The 13,658-nt window shown below is 40.1% G+C and overlaps 1 protein-coding gene across 1 annotated transcript in view; it reads left to right on the forward strand.

Annotated features, from left to right (window-relative positions):
- Positions 1-13,658, forward strand: part of FRMD3 (FERM domain containing 3) — a 216,885-nt gene that overhangs the window by 73,456 nt on the left and 129,771 nt on the right. Inside the window, exon 2 of the mRNA XM_077816390.1 lies at positions 11,875-11,979. Coding sequence (XP_077672516.1) covers positions 11,875-11,979 — 105 coding nt within the window. The remainder of the gene's footprint in view (positions 1-11,874; positions 11,980-13,658) is intronic.

The following is a 13,658-nucleotide window of genomic DNA, read 5'->3' on the forward strand; positions in this document are numbered from 1 at the left end:
ATGAAAACACAAGTTCATTATACAAAGATATAGAAAGAAAAGGCTCTTGCTGCTTGAAATGAATGACTGGACATGGTGATATAAGAGCTGGGGAATGAAGGAGGTGATGGTCAGGGAGTATCCCCAGCAGACTTGTGTAAATAACTGATTTTTTGGTTTGCTGGCTGAACCAAAAAGATTAAATTTTTTTTGTTAGTTTGAACTAAATGTTTTGTTCGACACAAAAAGAAATATTTAATTTTCTAGTTATCTTTTTTTAAAATAAAATATGAAATGTTTCATTTTTAAAAATGTAAAAATGAGATTTTTGAATTCTCTTTAAAAACTATTTTGGATTTTTGAACAAAAATCGGCAAATTTGACATGAATTCATGAAATGTTTTGATTGACTGAAATCTTCATTTAAAAAAAAGTTTTGTCCAAAAAATGTCCTCTAATCCTAGGTCTCCGGACAATTTTGAATTGTTAACTCTCTCTTAGGCAGTTGATGGATTATTCTGCAAGTTAGTCTCTTTAAAAAAAAAACACACCTTTTGCAAGAACAATTACAGCTGTGAAGACTTCTCACATGTGTAAAAACATTTGCAGGATCAGGGCACATGCATATATTGTCTCTGCTTGTGTTGATGCCTTATATCTGTGACAGCATTCAAATAAATAGGCTCGGATCGCTTATTTGATTCTCACATTTCACATTCAAATAAATGCACATAGACTAGCTACTTAATTTTAATATAAAATTAGGGACTCCAATAAATGCATATAGTAGTCCTGATTCTCCTCTCACATCAATGTAAACTAGGTGCAACTCTGTCAGTGTAAATCTTCTCTACGTGGGAGGAGAATCAGACTCACTGTCTCTCTCTGAATGTGAGAACAATTACAGTTTTCTCTCTCTCTCTTGTAAATAGAGAAACTAGGCAAATTAAATGCCAAGAAGAAGAAAGCTATATTGCTGCATTATTATGGTATGAGATTTAAATGCACAATAGTCAGCATGATCTTTTTATTGACTAAGTGCCAGTCTTGAAGGATATGGCCTAATAGGTACAGATATGCAGCTGTAAATTTGCCAGGTTGCCGTTATGTAAAACTTCACTATAATGGCATTCAGTGGCTTGTATGTACTAAGTGTCATATCTGTGCTGTGTTATAGCCAAATCTGAAGAAAACAACAATCAGGAAAAAAGGGTCTGATCCTCAGAGTTGCTGAGTGCCTTTTGTGAGAAGTTGGAGGACTTTACAAAATCAGGCCCTGGGTTTGAGAGGTATCCATTGTTTTTGCTTTTACATTTTTTTCTTCTTTGTTACTCTTCTCATCTATTTGATGCATACTTGAAGCTTCAGCAGTGAATAGAAAACAAAACTCTGATCCTACTGGTAAAGTGGATTTTAACAGATGTTTGCAACAAAAAGGTTGATCTTGTTATACTTCAGGTTGGGGGGCCAGTCCTCACTTACAGACAGCTCCCCAACCTGAAGCAAATACTTGCCAGCAACTACACACCACACAACAAAAACACCAACCCAGGAACCAACCCCTGCAACAAACCCCAGTGCCAACTCTGTCCACATATCTATTCAGGTGACACTATCATAGGACCTAACCACATCAGTGGCTCGTTCACCTGCACATCTACCAATGTGATATATGCCATCATGTGCCAGCAATGCCCCTCCGCCATGTACATTTGCCAAACCGGACAGTCTCTACGCAAAAGAATAAATGGACACAAATCTGACATCAGGAATCATAACATTCAAAAACCAGTAGGAGAACACTTCAATCTGCCTGGTCACTCAATAACAAACCTAAAAGAGGCAACTCTTCAACAAAAAAAACTTCAAAAGCAGACTCCAATTCGAAACTGTAGAACTGGAATTAATTTGCAAACTGGATACCATCAGATTAGGCCTGAATAAAGACTGGGAGTGGTTGGGTCATTACAAAACCTAAACCTAATTTACCCAATTCTAATTTCCCCCTACTGTTACTCACACCTTGTCAACTGTCTGAAATGGGCCACTCTCATTACTACTTCAAAAGTTATTTTTTCCCCCCTTGGTGTCCTGCTGTTAATTGATTTGTCTTGTTAGACTGACCTCACGCTTGGTAAGGCAACTCACATCTTTTCATGTATTTATACCTGCTCCTGTATTTTCCACTCCATGCATCTGATGAAGTGGGTTCTAGCCCATGAAAGCTTATGCCCAAATAAATTTGTTAGTCTCTATGGTGCCACAAGGACTCCTCATTGTTTTTAAGTCAGATAATGCTGCCTCTGACTACTCAACTTATAAGTGCAAATGCCTCTCTTTGTGCACAGCTTGTGCTGTTTTGGGATTTGATTTAAGGCCATTTTGAAGATGTTCCTCAGAATATGGATGACATTTCCCTTTAGATACTCCACCATCAGCTTTGATGTAGGTCACATGTTAGATTTGAATTACATGGTACTGCTTTTTAAAAAAAGTTTAAATGGTTTAATTGTTTGGCATTCTTATTCAGTATTTCAAGGACACTTTGTTGATTAACATTCCAGAATATTTCAGCTCTTCCATTTTGTATGCTTTTGTGACTTTTGCTGTGTTCCTCTCCAGCTGTCTTGCATCATCTGCTTGAGAAACATTTGATGGTCACCAGGCTAGATCTTAACATTATTCTCTGAGATTTCTAGCTGGCAGGTTTTAAAAATCTGGCTTGAGTGCTGTCCTCATGCCCCTGCAGCTGTTTCAATTTCTGTATTGACCCAGCCTGGCTTTGACACTTCCGTGTGTGTGTCGAGTTTCAAGTAATGTACTTTGGTAAAGCCTTTTTGTCATCTTCTTACAAGAATGTTACACTCCAACATATACATTATTTTCATGCATTGACATGCTTCTTCATATGGCATTTTAGGGAAGGATTGTGTTTAATTTGAAACCTGGCTCTATTATTGGGTGCTTGTTGAGTTTCAGGATGGATTTGATATTCATTATTCTAAGATCCAGATTGATTCCCATGCTCCGTTGTGTGTGATTGGCAGTTTTTCACTGAATTTGTCCATATTCCTTTGCAAATAAGAATAGTTTTTGAACTGTATTTAACATATATCCATTTTTTTACCATACGTGACAAGTGTACCAAACATATAGTTAAGAAAAGACTGATATCACTAAGTTGTCAAAGCTCAAGAGGGTTTTCAGCAATGTTACAATAATCATGAAAGCAGCTGTTTATGGTTTCTGCAGTGCATGGATGGACTAAGCATTACACCACTCTCTGTTTTGTTAAATTATTCATTATGATCTCAGGCTTCAGTGGCATCATGTGCTGCTTCAGGTATTTCTTTCCATATATAAATCCTTTATGACATATAAATTCTTAATACTGAAATATTGCTTCTTTGTCTGAAAAACTGTTACCTACTAAAATTTCCTAGTTTCTACCATTGTTACAAGGAACACCTAGCATTAACTATAATTTAAAAAAATGAAAGGAAAAGGAAATTGCCTCTCTTTCCAGTTTATTTAATTTGTGCATTTGAGATCACTTGCATATAATCAGTTCAGTCAGTTTCCCCTGCTGCTTTTGTGGGCCTTCCGCATATTTCACAGGAGAGGGAAAAGCATTGCAAAACCACCAAAATTGACAGGGGGACTCAGAGAAGCAGGTGCTTCTATTTCAACCTCACTTTAACTTCGGCTAGATTTCAAACTAATGGTGTCCCATTAATATTGTAATCTCTCTCTGCTACAATATTACACAGAATAACCTTGTTTGTTTTCATTCAAATGGTATTTTCTGAACACAAGCAAATTCAATTAAAACCTGTTTTAAAATGGGACTAAAAGTATGCAGCTGTAGGGCCTAATCTCCCGAATATTTAAGCAGTGCATGTAACTGTATTAATATAAGTAGCCCAAAAGAAGTCAAAGGGGCTACTCACACAAATAAAACTACTCATGCTTAGGAGCTGTCCATAAGTTACACAGCACATATTTTGATGATTTTTAAGACCCACCCACTGCCTTGTAACACTGAAGCAAACGGTCTGTCATGAAAGATTAAGGACCAACTCATCCCCTAATGCAGGGATGGACACACTTTTTGGCCCGAGGGCCACATCGGGGTTGCAAAAATGTACGGAAGGGCTGGGTAGGGAAGGCTGTGCCTCCCCAAACAGCCTGGCCCCCAGCCCATCAAACCCCCCCCTGCTCCCTGTCCCCTGACTGCCCCGACCCCTATCCACCCCCTCCTCCCCCCAAGTTTTTTCCCCTAAAGCTTCTCTTGCTCCCTCCCCCAGAATACATTCCATACCCCTCTCTGGGGGACCAGCCCCCAGATTTCAGAACCTCTGATTTCATTATAAGCTAATGAGGAAAAAAATCCATAACTGAGACTTTCCTTACTTTTTTTCTAGTTTTAAAACATTTTAAACTAATATTTAAAACACTATTTGTGGGAAGGGGCAAAGTTTTGCAACTTTGAGAAATGTAACTTTGTGTGTGTTTATTAATGTAGAATTTTTTCTTAAACCTGATCAGAGTCCAGGTGGAATTTAAAACCCATTAAGTTTAGTAGGACTGCTCACTAAGCATGTGTTAAATCTTTGCAGGATCCAATCCTGAAGTTATATGTGAGCTATTGTTGAGTGTATAAGAAATGTTGTATTTACCTACATGGTTATCTTTGCATTCTCCTTTATAAAGAGTTTAAGGATACCTGGAATATGAAAGTCATTATATAAAACAAAATTCCATTCTTACTCAGTTCAGGTTTTTTTGATCCACCAATCTTCCATGCAATAGAGTTAGTGCAGCAGTTGATTTCAGAAAGAGAGCTTTGTTGTTTTGAAAAACAGGATGATTGCTCCAGCCTTTGATGATAACACACTAATGAGCTCAAATACCACGTGTGGTGATTTGGGTGATGCAAGAGATTCATTAAAATGAATGATTTAGAAAGTACATCTATAAAAGTGAGTGCATTCACTGACTGACTGTTCTTCCTGCCTCTGTATAACTTTTGTCAAATGAAAATGTCATTTTAGGTCTGTTTTTTTTAACTGTTAGTTTAAAAATGGAATTCCTTTATGTATTTTGTTACAAAAATCCATGTCTTGTTGCTTCCTTTTGTGATTCACCAAAATGGCTTTTATTCCTAAAATCTAGTTAATCTGATTATTGCATGCTTATTTTATAACTAAATACATCTTGAATTTCAACAATTCGTGTTTTAGATTTGTTGATTGCCTGTGTAATAAGGCATCACTGTTCTTGTTTTAGTCTCTTTGCTTTTCTTTCTGTAGCATATTTACAAACATGAAGTGCATATGTAGCAGTGACCCCTAAAATTTGCATCAGAGAGATGTTTCTTTTAGATTTTGCTGTCACAGAGCTAAATCTGATGAGTACACCACCTCTCTTGGTCAATCAGAGAGACATCCAGTAGACATCTTCCCTTTTCACATTTTGTGTTTTTGGTACAGACCTCTTCCTTCTGAGCCAACACTTTACTCTGCCTTCATTAGTGTGTCCATAGTGATAAACATATAGAGTTTAACAAGCCACCGTGTAAACTATTCCAGTACCAAGTCATTCTGTAAATGCCTGGAGGCTATACAGAGCTAATTATAGAAGCAAATATTTTGTAGCACTCTTAGTGGGAGAGGGCTGGAGAGAGAGAGAGAGAGAGAGAGAGAGTGTGTCAGGGAGTGAGCATATAGAATCATAGAATATCAGGGTTGTAAGGGACCTCAGGAGGTCATCTAGTCCAACCCCCTGCTCAAAGCAGGACTAATCCCCAAATAAATCATCCCGCCAGGGCTTTGTCAAGCCTGACCTTAAAAACCTCTAAGGGAGGAGATTCCACCAGCTCCCTAGGTAATGCATTCCAGTGTTTCACCACCCTCCTAGTGAAAAAATTTTTCCTAATATACAACCTAAACCTCCCCCACTGCAACTTGAGACCATTACTCCTTTGTTCTGTCATCAGCTACCACTGAGAATAGTCTAGATCCATCCTCTTTGGAACCCCCTTTCAGGTAGTTGAAAGCAGCTATCAAATCCCCCCTCATTCTTTTCTTCCGCAGACTAAACAATCCCAGTTCCCTCAGCCTCTCGTGAGTCGTGTTCCAGTCCCCTAATCGTTTTTGTTGCCCTCTGCTGGACTCTTTCCAATTTATCCACATCCTTCTTGTAGTGTGGGGCCCAAAACTGGACACAGTACTCCAGATGAGGCCTCACCAATGTCGAAAAGAGGGGAACGATCACGTCCCTCGATCTGCTGGCAATGCCCCTACATATACATCCCAAAATGCCATTGGCCTTCTTGGCAACAAGGGCACGCTGTTGACTCATATCCAGCTTCTCGTCCGCTGTAACCCATAGGTCCTTTTCTGCAGTACTCCTGCGGAGCCATTCGGTCCCTAGTCTGTAGCGGTGCATGGGATTCTTCCGTCCAAAGTGCAGGACTCTGCACTTGTCCTTGTCGAACCTCATCAGATTTCTTTTGGCCCAATCTTCCAATTTGTCTAGGGCCCTCTGTATCCTATCCCTCCCCTCCAGCGTATCTACCACTCCTCCCAGTTTAGTGTCATCCACAAACTTGCTGAGGGTGCAATCCACACCATCCTCCAGATCATTTATGAAGATACTGAACAAAACCAGCCCGAGGACCGACCCTTGGGGCACTCCACTTGACACCGGCTGCCAACTAGACATGGAGCCATTGATCAGTACCCGTTGAGCCCGACAATCTAGCCAACTTTCTATCCACCTTATATTCCATTCATCCAGCCCATACTTCTTTAACTTACTAGCAAGAATACTGTGGGAGACCGTATCAAAAGCTTTGCTAAAGTCAAGGAACAACACATCCACCGCTTTCCCCTCATCCACAGAGCCAGTTATCTCATCATAGAAGGCAATTAGATTGGTCAGGCATGACTTGCCCTTCGTGAATCCATGCTGACTGAGCCTGATCACTTTCCTCTCGTCTAAGTGCTTCAGAATTGATTCCTTGAGGACATGCTCCATGATTTTTCCAGGGACTGAGGTAAGGCTGACTGGCCTGTAGTTCCCAGGATCCTCCTTCTTCCCTTTTTTAAAGATGGGCACTACATTAGCCTTTTTCCAGTTGTCCGGGACTTCCCCCGATCACCATGAGTTTTCAAAGATAATGGCCAATGGCTCTGCAATCACATCCACCAACTCCTTTAGCACTCTTGGATGCAGCGCATCCGGCCCCATGGACTTGTGCTCGTCCAGCTTTTTTAAATAGTCCCGAACCATTTCTTTCTCCACAGAGGGCTTGTCACCTCCTCCCCATGCTGTGCTGCCCAGTGCAGCAGTCTGGGAGCTGACCTTGTTCGTGAAGACAGAGGCAAAAAAAGCATTGAGTACATTAGCTTTTTCCACATCCTCTGTCACTAGGAGGATGACATACAAGGAGACAAAAGACAAACTGGCTTACCATCATTTGGAAGTGCGGAAAGTTATTAATGACAGGGAAATAAAGGGCAGATCAATGAAGGCAGTAGTATCTCCTGGGCATGAAGAAGCAGGGTTTTGATTGGAAGAGTAGGGGACATACAGTGAAGACTAAATACATAGGAAATGGGAGGTAGAGAGAGAGGAATGAGAGAAAGGGAGAACACAACAGGAGAAGCTTGTGTTGGGGGGAGGGTGGAAATGGCAGATGCTCCCACTTACAGCAAAAAAGAAATCTAGAGATGAATTAACAACACAGAGACAAAAGTCTGAATAACTAGAGTATGAGCTAGAGATGGGCTGAGAGGAAGAGAGAAGATTCAGTATATCATTGTAATGCAGAAGGGAGGGAGAGAGCAATCCTGCAAGGGGCTAAGGAGTCACAACTCCATGTAAAAGCTGTTCAGCACCACTCTGGATTGGGATCCTAGAGAGAATCTGAAAAGTTTTTGAACAATGAAGAGGATTCAGGGAAAAGCAACTGTATCCATACCAAAACTGTAGGCATGTACCAAAACTTGCCTGTAAAATGGTAATTATACAAATAACAAAGCTCTGCAATAGTTAGTGTTTACATAGTTATCTGTGTAACACTTTCTGCATAATCATGATGTACAAAATTTTTACCTGTGGAAAGCAGTCAGGTACACTGGACTATTGATGAGTCAGAAGACCTGGCCTCTGCAGTGACTTAGTGTATGACCTTGGGCAAGTCGCTTCATCTCTCTCTGAGCCTCAGCTACCTCTTGTATAAAACGCTGATAATACTCACCCTCGTTTGTAAAGTGCTATGCGATCTATTTATAGCAAGCATGGCGGGAGAGCTAATTGTTGTTTTTTTGCCTACCCATACAGCTTGTAATTTAACGATCCATTTAAAAATTGAAATATAGGATGTTAGTTTTCAGGGAGTGGACTAGGAGAAAAAATGGAGTGGTTTAAATACATGCATTGTGGAGAAACAGAAGATGCAAAGGGAACATGATTTTAAACAAAAGGCAGATTCAAGTGAGGACTATCAGTGCGTAAGTGGTAGCTGGGTTTGAAGGCAGAGACTGTGAGAAAGAGCTGGTCAAAAGAGGGAAAATAGAAAAGGACAGAGGCTCAAGAAGTGTGATACCTCTGGGTTCCACAGAAGAAGCGTCTTTATGCAGGGGAGAGAGGAGAGAGTGTGTGAGAGAGAGAGAGAGAGAGTGTGTGTGTGTGTGAGAGATAGTCCAGGAAGAGTGGGTGACGATACACAATACTGAAGGCTGCATTGAGGCTACGGGCAGCAGGAGGAAGGAAGGAAGTTCATAGATTTATAGGTTCCAAGGCCGAGGGAACATTTGTGATCATCTAGTCCAGTGGTTCTCAAACTTTTTTTTACAGGCGACTCCTTTCATACAGTAAGCCCCTGAGTGTGACACTACCCCATGAACTAAAAACGTGTGTGTGTTAATTTAATTGAACAGGGGCTTGCGCTGTCAACCCTGCACCTGGTGGGGATTGGGCTGTCAGCTGGAGCCCCACACCAGGCCTGGGGATGACACCTCGTGACCCCCTGCATCACAACCCTCAGACTGAGAACCTCTGTTCCAGTGGGTATATCGTTCTCAGTGTTAAAAATTTACACCTTAATTCCAGTCTGAATTTGTCTACTTCAGCTTCCAGATATTGGATCTTGTTGGTAACTACAGCAAAGTGTAGTGCAGTTTAATTAAAGTCTCTTAAGGACATTGTTGTCTGAGGGGTGAAAGGGAGCTATTTTTATGTACTTTGTCTGTCTAATCCCAGTCTATTTTATTTATTTGCTTGTTTGTTTTATAATTTGTGTTGCAATAGTGCCTAGGAGCACCAATCAAGAATCGGGCCCTATTGTGGTGAGGACTGCACAGGCATACAGGAAAGACAGTCCCTGCCCCAAAATGCTCACAGTCTCTAGGTACCGACAAGATGCAGGGGATGAGACAACAGATATTTCTGTGCACCCATAGTATCAGGGTGCATAATACTGAGAATACAATTCTTGGAATAAGTAATCTGAAATCTCAGTATTTGCAATACAAGTGAAATTTTCGTGTATGACTATCATGAGAAACAGTGCAACAATAAGCAGCTTGGAACTCCAGTTGTCATAGAAGGATTGAAATGTGTTCCGAAAGTAAACTTCTGCAGTTCAACATACGCTTTGGGGAAAAAAGCATGCTCTGCTTTCTTAATTTGTAAACACATTTGACCTGCCCATTTTGGAGGTGTGGTGATGCGTGTGTTTCACTTGGAAAGTATTGCTTGCTCTGAATCCCATATTCCCTTATAGCTTGATCATCATTAGATTCATGCTGATAACAAGGAAACAAAGGAATAATTTATTCAGTATGATGTGTTCTGTACCAAAGGCCTCTTATGCCTGGCTGGATACCAGCATTGTTGTGCAAGACGTAGGTTTAATTTCAAACAATTGAATGTGCCCTCTGTGTGATGAAAGCTTTTCAGGGTGGCTAAATTTATTGTGACATTCTCAAAACCTGCTTAATTGTGGGTTTTTTTTGTTTGTTTTTTTTTTTTAAAACCTGCTGGAGTGAATCAGTGTTAAGTCTTGTATAAATGATCTTACTCCTTTCAGAATGAAAAATTAAAAAGGTTTCCTTAGGTAGTTTATATTCTGGGTTTTTTTATGCAACACCTAATTAACGAGTGGAACTTATTGCTAGAAAATACCATTGAAGCCAAAATTTACAGGATTCAGGAAAGGATTAGTTTACATTGGCTAAATTGAAACAAAATGTATGTAGTTGGGTGGGGTTAAATACCCTCATGCTTCAGAGCGTAAGTAATCTTTTAACCTCATGGGTAGTTTCTCCGTATCTTTCTAGATGGGGTTCCCCAGAGTTTCCTCTGGAATTACTGGTATTGGCAATTATCAAAGGGGATACTGGACTAAATGATCTGTATGGATGTGGCAGTTAAGTCCCCCCTACAACCTGTGCTGTGAGGATAGAGGCACTGGGAATCCCTTATCCACAAAAAGGTCCCAAGAAAGACAGGTGATACTTAGTGCTAGACCTTTAGCATAGGCTCTTATTCCCTGGCTCTCTGACTTTCACGGTTTTCCTTAGTAGGTGGGGAGTTCTTTCCACTGAGGGTCACTGTGCGCAGCAATGAGAAGTACTGCATATCTATCAATTATATTTATTTTTCAAGTAAATTGTTTAATATTCCCTGCTCCCATGTCACTTTTAAAAACTCACAAAACTATCCTAATCCTATGTATCTCAGTAGTGCTAAAAAGTATATTCATATCTTTATCCACAAATGTCCCTTTGGTATTTGTAGCTTTAAACTATTGGTAGGAATGGTATATAATAAATGCTATAAATACTACTTCTATCTTTAATATCAGGGATATTTCATACATCTCCAGAATTGTCTGACTAGAGATGAAAATTCTCAAGTGATTTGTCCGTGGCTAGTTTTTTTTGTTTTGTTTTGTTTTTGTTTTTTTTAAATGAGAAATCCCTGATAAGTCTTTAGCGTGTTGGTGCATAGTAAGGAATTTGATCTTCAGCCCCAAAATACCTGGGCATCTCTGTAACTGATTTATCCACATCTGTGAGCACTCAAATCCATAAATTGCATGCACATATGAGTGGATGGGTAGAACAAATGAGTGCATCTGGAGTGGTGCACCCAGAGTGGGTGTGCCTCTGCAAACAGATCTTAGAAGTGCAAAATCAGGTCCAACACAAGTCTGATGACTGCAAAAAACATGTGACTGGTTTGAAATTCTGTGGCTAAATTAATGGCCATAGTGCCATTATGCAAAATGCTTATGTCTGCAGAGAAGGATGGATAAGGTGTGGACAGACTAACATCCCATAGAAACGTGGTTAAAAGTATATATATGAGGAGCAGCGGCTATGCTAAAGGGTTCTAGCTCCAGGCTCTGACAGTGCAGTGGATTCTGTAGTAGTGCATTTTATGCAGGGACTGCTTCTCTGAAGTTGCTCGCAGAAAGAACATTGAGTTTAACAGCAAAAGGCAGTCCGCTATCCCAGTTCACTTTTTACAGGGTGCATGAGCTTGGAGAGCTGTAATTGGATTTTCTAAATGTGCAATTTTAGAAGTAATCAGGAGTATACCTGAGGAAATGCCACCCTTTGTTCTGATGTAGCAATCTGTGAAGAGACCGAGATGAATACAAGAGCATTTTTAGAACACATTTTATTTTTTGTATCGCTTCAAGGGAAGTGGTTATTCATTGCTTTTGTCCTCCTCTGATTGCCATAAAAGCTCTTATTCCCGCCTTCTGTAACTGTCTTTATTAGACTTCTAAGAGTTCATAAATAATGGGTTTAGAATGTGTGCTGAGTATATGCAGAGTAATACAATATAAGGTTACTATTTTTTTTTCTTTTCCAGAAGGAGACCAAAGGTCAGTTTCTCATAGATCATATCTGCAACTATTACAGCTTACTGGAAAAAGACTATTTTGGCATTCGATATGTCGACCCTGAGAAACAGCGGGTATGTAGAAGAACACTCACTAAATTTATTTCTAAGTAACATTGTATTGATATGGGTAACAAGCAGGCAAGCTCTAATGCAAAGCTACAGTATTACTGTTGAAGTGCTCTCAGACCCTAATCCATAATTCATTCTAAATTCGCTTATTAAATTCATTTCCCTCACTTCATATGATTCAAATGAACCAATAAACGTAGGTCTACAGACATGAGGATAATTGGTGTATTTTAAATTGCGCACTGCACCTTGCCATTGTCTTAGTTGCTAGTGAAGGGGGGGGGGCAAGATTGAGTCATGACTCATGAGGAGCAGCGGCTATGCTAAAGGGTTCTAGCTCCAGGCTCTGACAGTGCAGTGGATTCTGTAGTAGTGCATTTTATGCAGGGACTGCTTCTCTGAAGTTGCTCGCAGAAAGAACATTGAGTTTAACAGCAAAAGGCAGTCCGCTATCCCAGTTCACTTTTTACAGGGTGCATGAGCTTGGAGAGCTGTAAATACAGAAAACAGCTTGTCAGATGAAATTTTCCAATTAGCATTCACCATTAGCATCTTTGCATTATTTCCAGGTAATATACTTTGCAAAGTGTATTAGTGCCAATGTTGTGTGCAGTCATTTGCACAGCAATGAGCACATTTTCCTCTAGGGGAAGGTGGCTTTGCACTTTGTCCTCTGTCAGTTTTTTGTATGCCTGTGTATCCTTATTTTCTCTCTGTGTGGTTTTGAATGAATATTGTTGGTTGTGAGTGGTAAGCGATAATCAGCATTAGAAACTGAAGCCTTTGGACAGTGAATTGAGAACCGCTTCAGCGCCATGTAGTTCTGTTGCACAGATCAGGTTTAGCTGGGGAATTAAATGGCACAGTGGCAAGCACACAAGCCTTTTCTCTCTGGAGACCTACAATAGGCTGAAATTGGATATGGGTCAAAAATGTTAATGAGTTTGATCATCTCAGTGTAGCTCCCATTGGATACTTGTCAGCACCACAAATAAAATAAATTTGGCAAAAATCAGGATGATTAGCACCCTCTGCTCAGACCTATAGAATTGGAATACTGTAGAAGTTGCATTGCTAAGCTATGTTTGGGCCACTTGCACGTCACCTGCCTTATTAGAAGAGTTTCAGTTAGCAATAGCTCAGATCAATGTAGTTAATCCTTCATAAGCAGTAAAACTGAAGATATTTACCCCAAATTAGAATGAGCAGAAACAATTATATATTTTAATTTTTAAACACCAGCATAAACAGAGGGATATCTGTTTCTAATTAGACAACAGTTCTGGCTTTTTTGTGTGATCCTAAACCTCTCATGGGTAAATATGTTAATGCTGTGGAATTATATGGGAAATTAAGGGCCACCCTCCCTTAAGCAGTGCCTAGTCTTAAGCAAGCACACAAAATTATTATATAATTATTGTTTAAGAAGTGAGAAGTCCAAAAGGTGCAGTCAATACACCAATGCAGTCACTGACTACTCGCTGTCAGGAATATGTCCTTTTTATGCTAGTTGTAGATTCTGTGTTGGCCTTTCTTAGGAGTTGCAGGATTGCTGCCTGGACGCTGAATTCATGGAAGCCAGTGGTACATACCTTGACTGTGTTCTTTGAGGGACTATACTGTATACCCTTCAGGGCAGGGATACTATCTCGTGTGTACTGCACACAGCACAGCTGAGCCCC

Source organism: Eretmochelys imbricata, chromosome 5, assembly GCF_965152235.1.
Source record: "Eretmochelys imbricata isolate rEreImb1 chromosome 5, rEreImb1.hap1, whole genome shotgun sequence".
NCBI lineage: Eukaryota > Metazoa > Chordata > Testudines > Cheloniidae > Eretmochelys > Eretmochelys imbricata.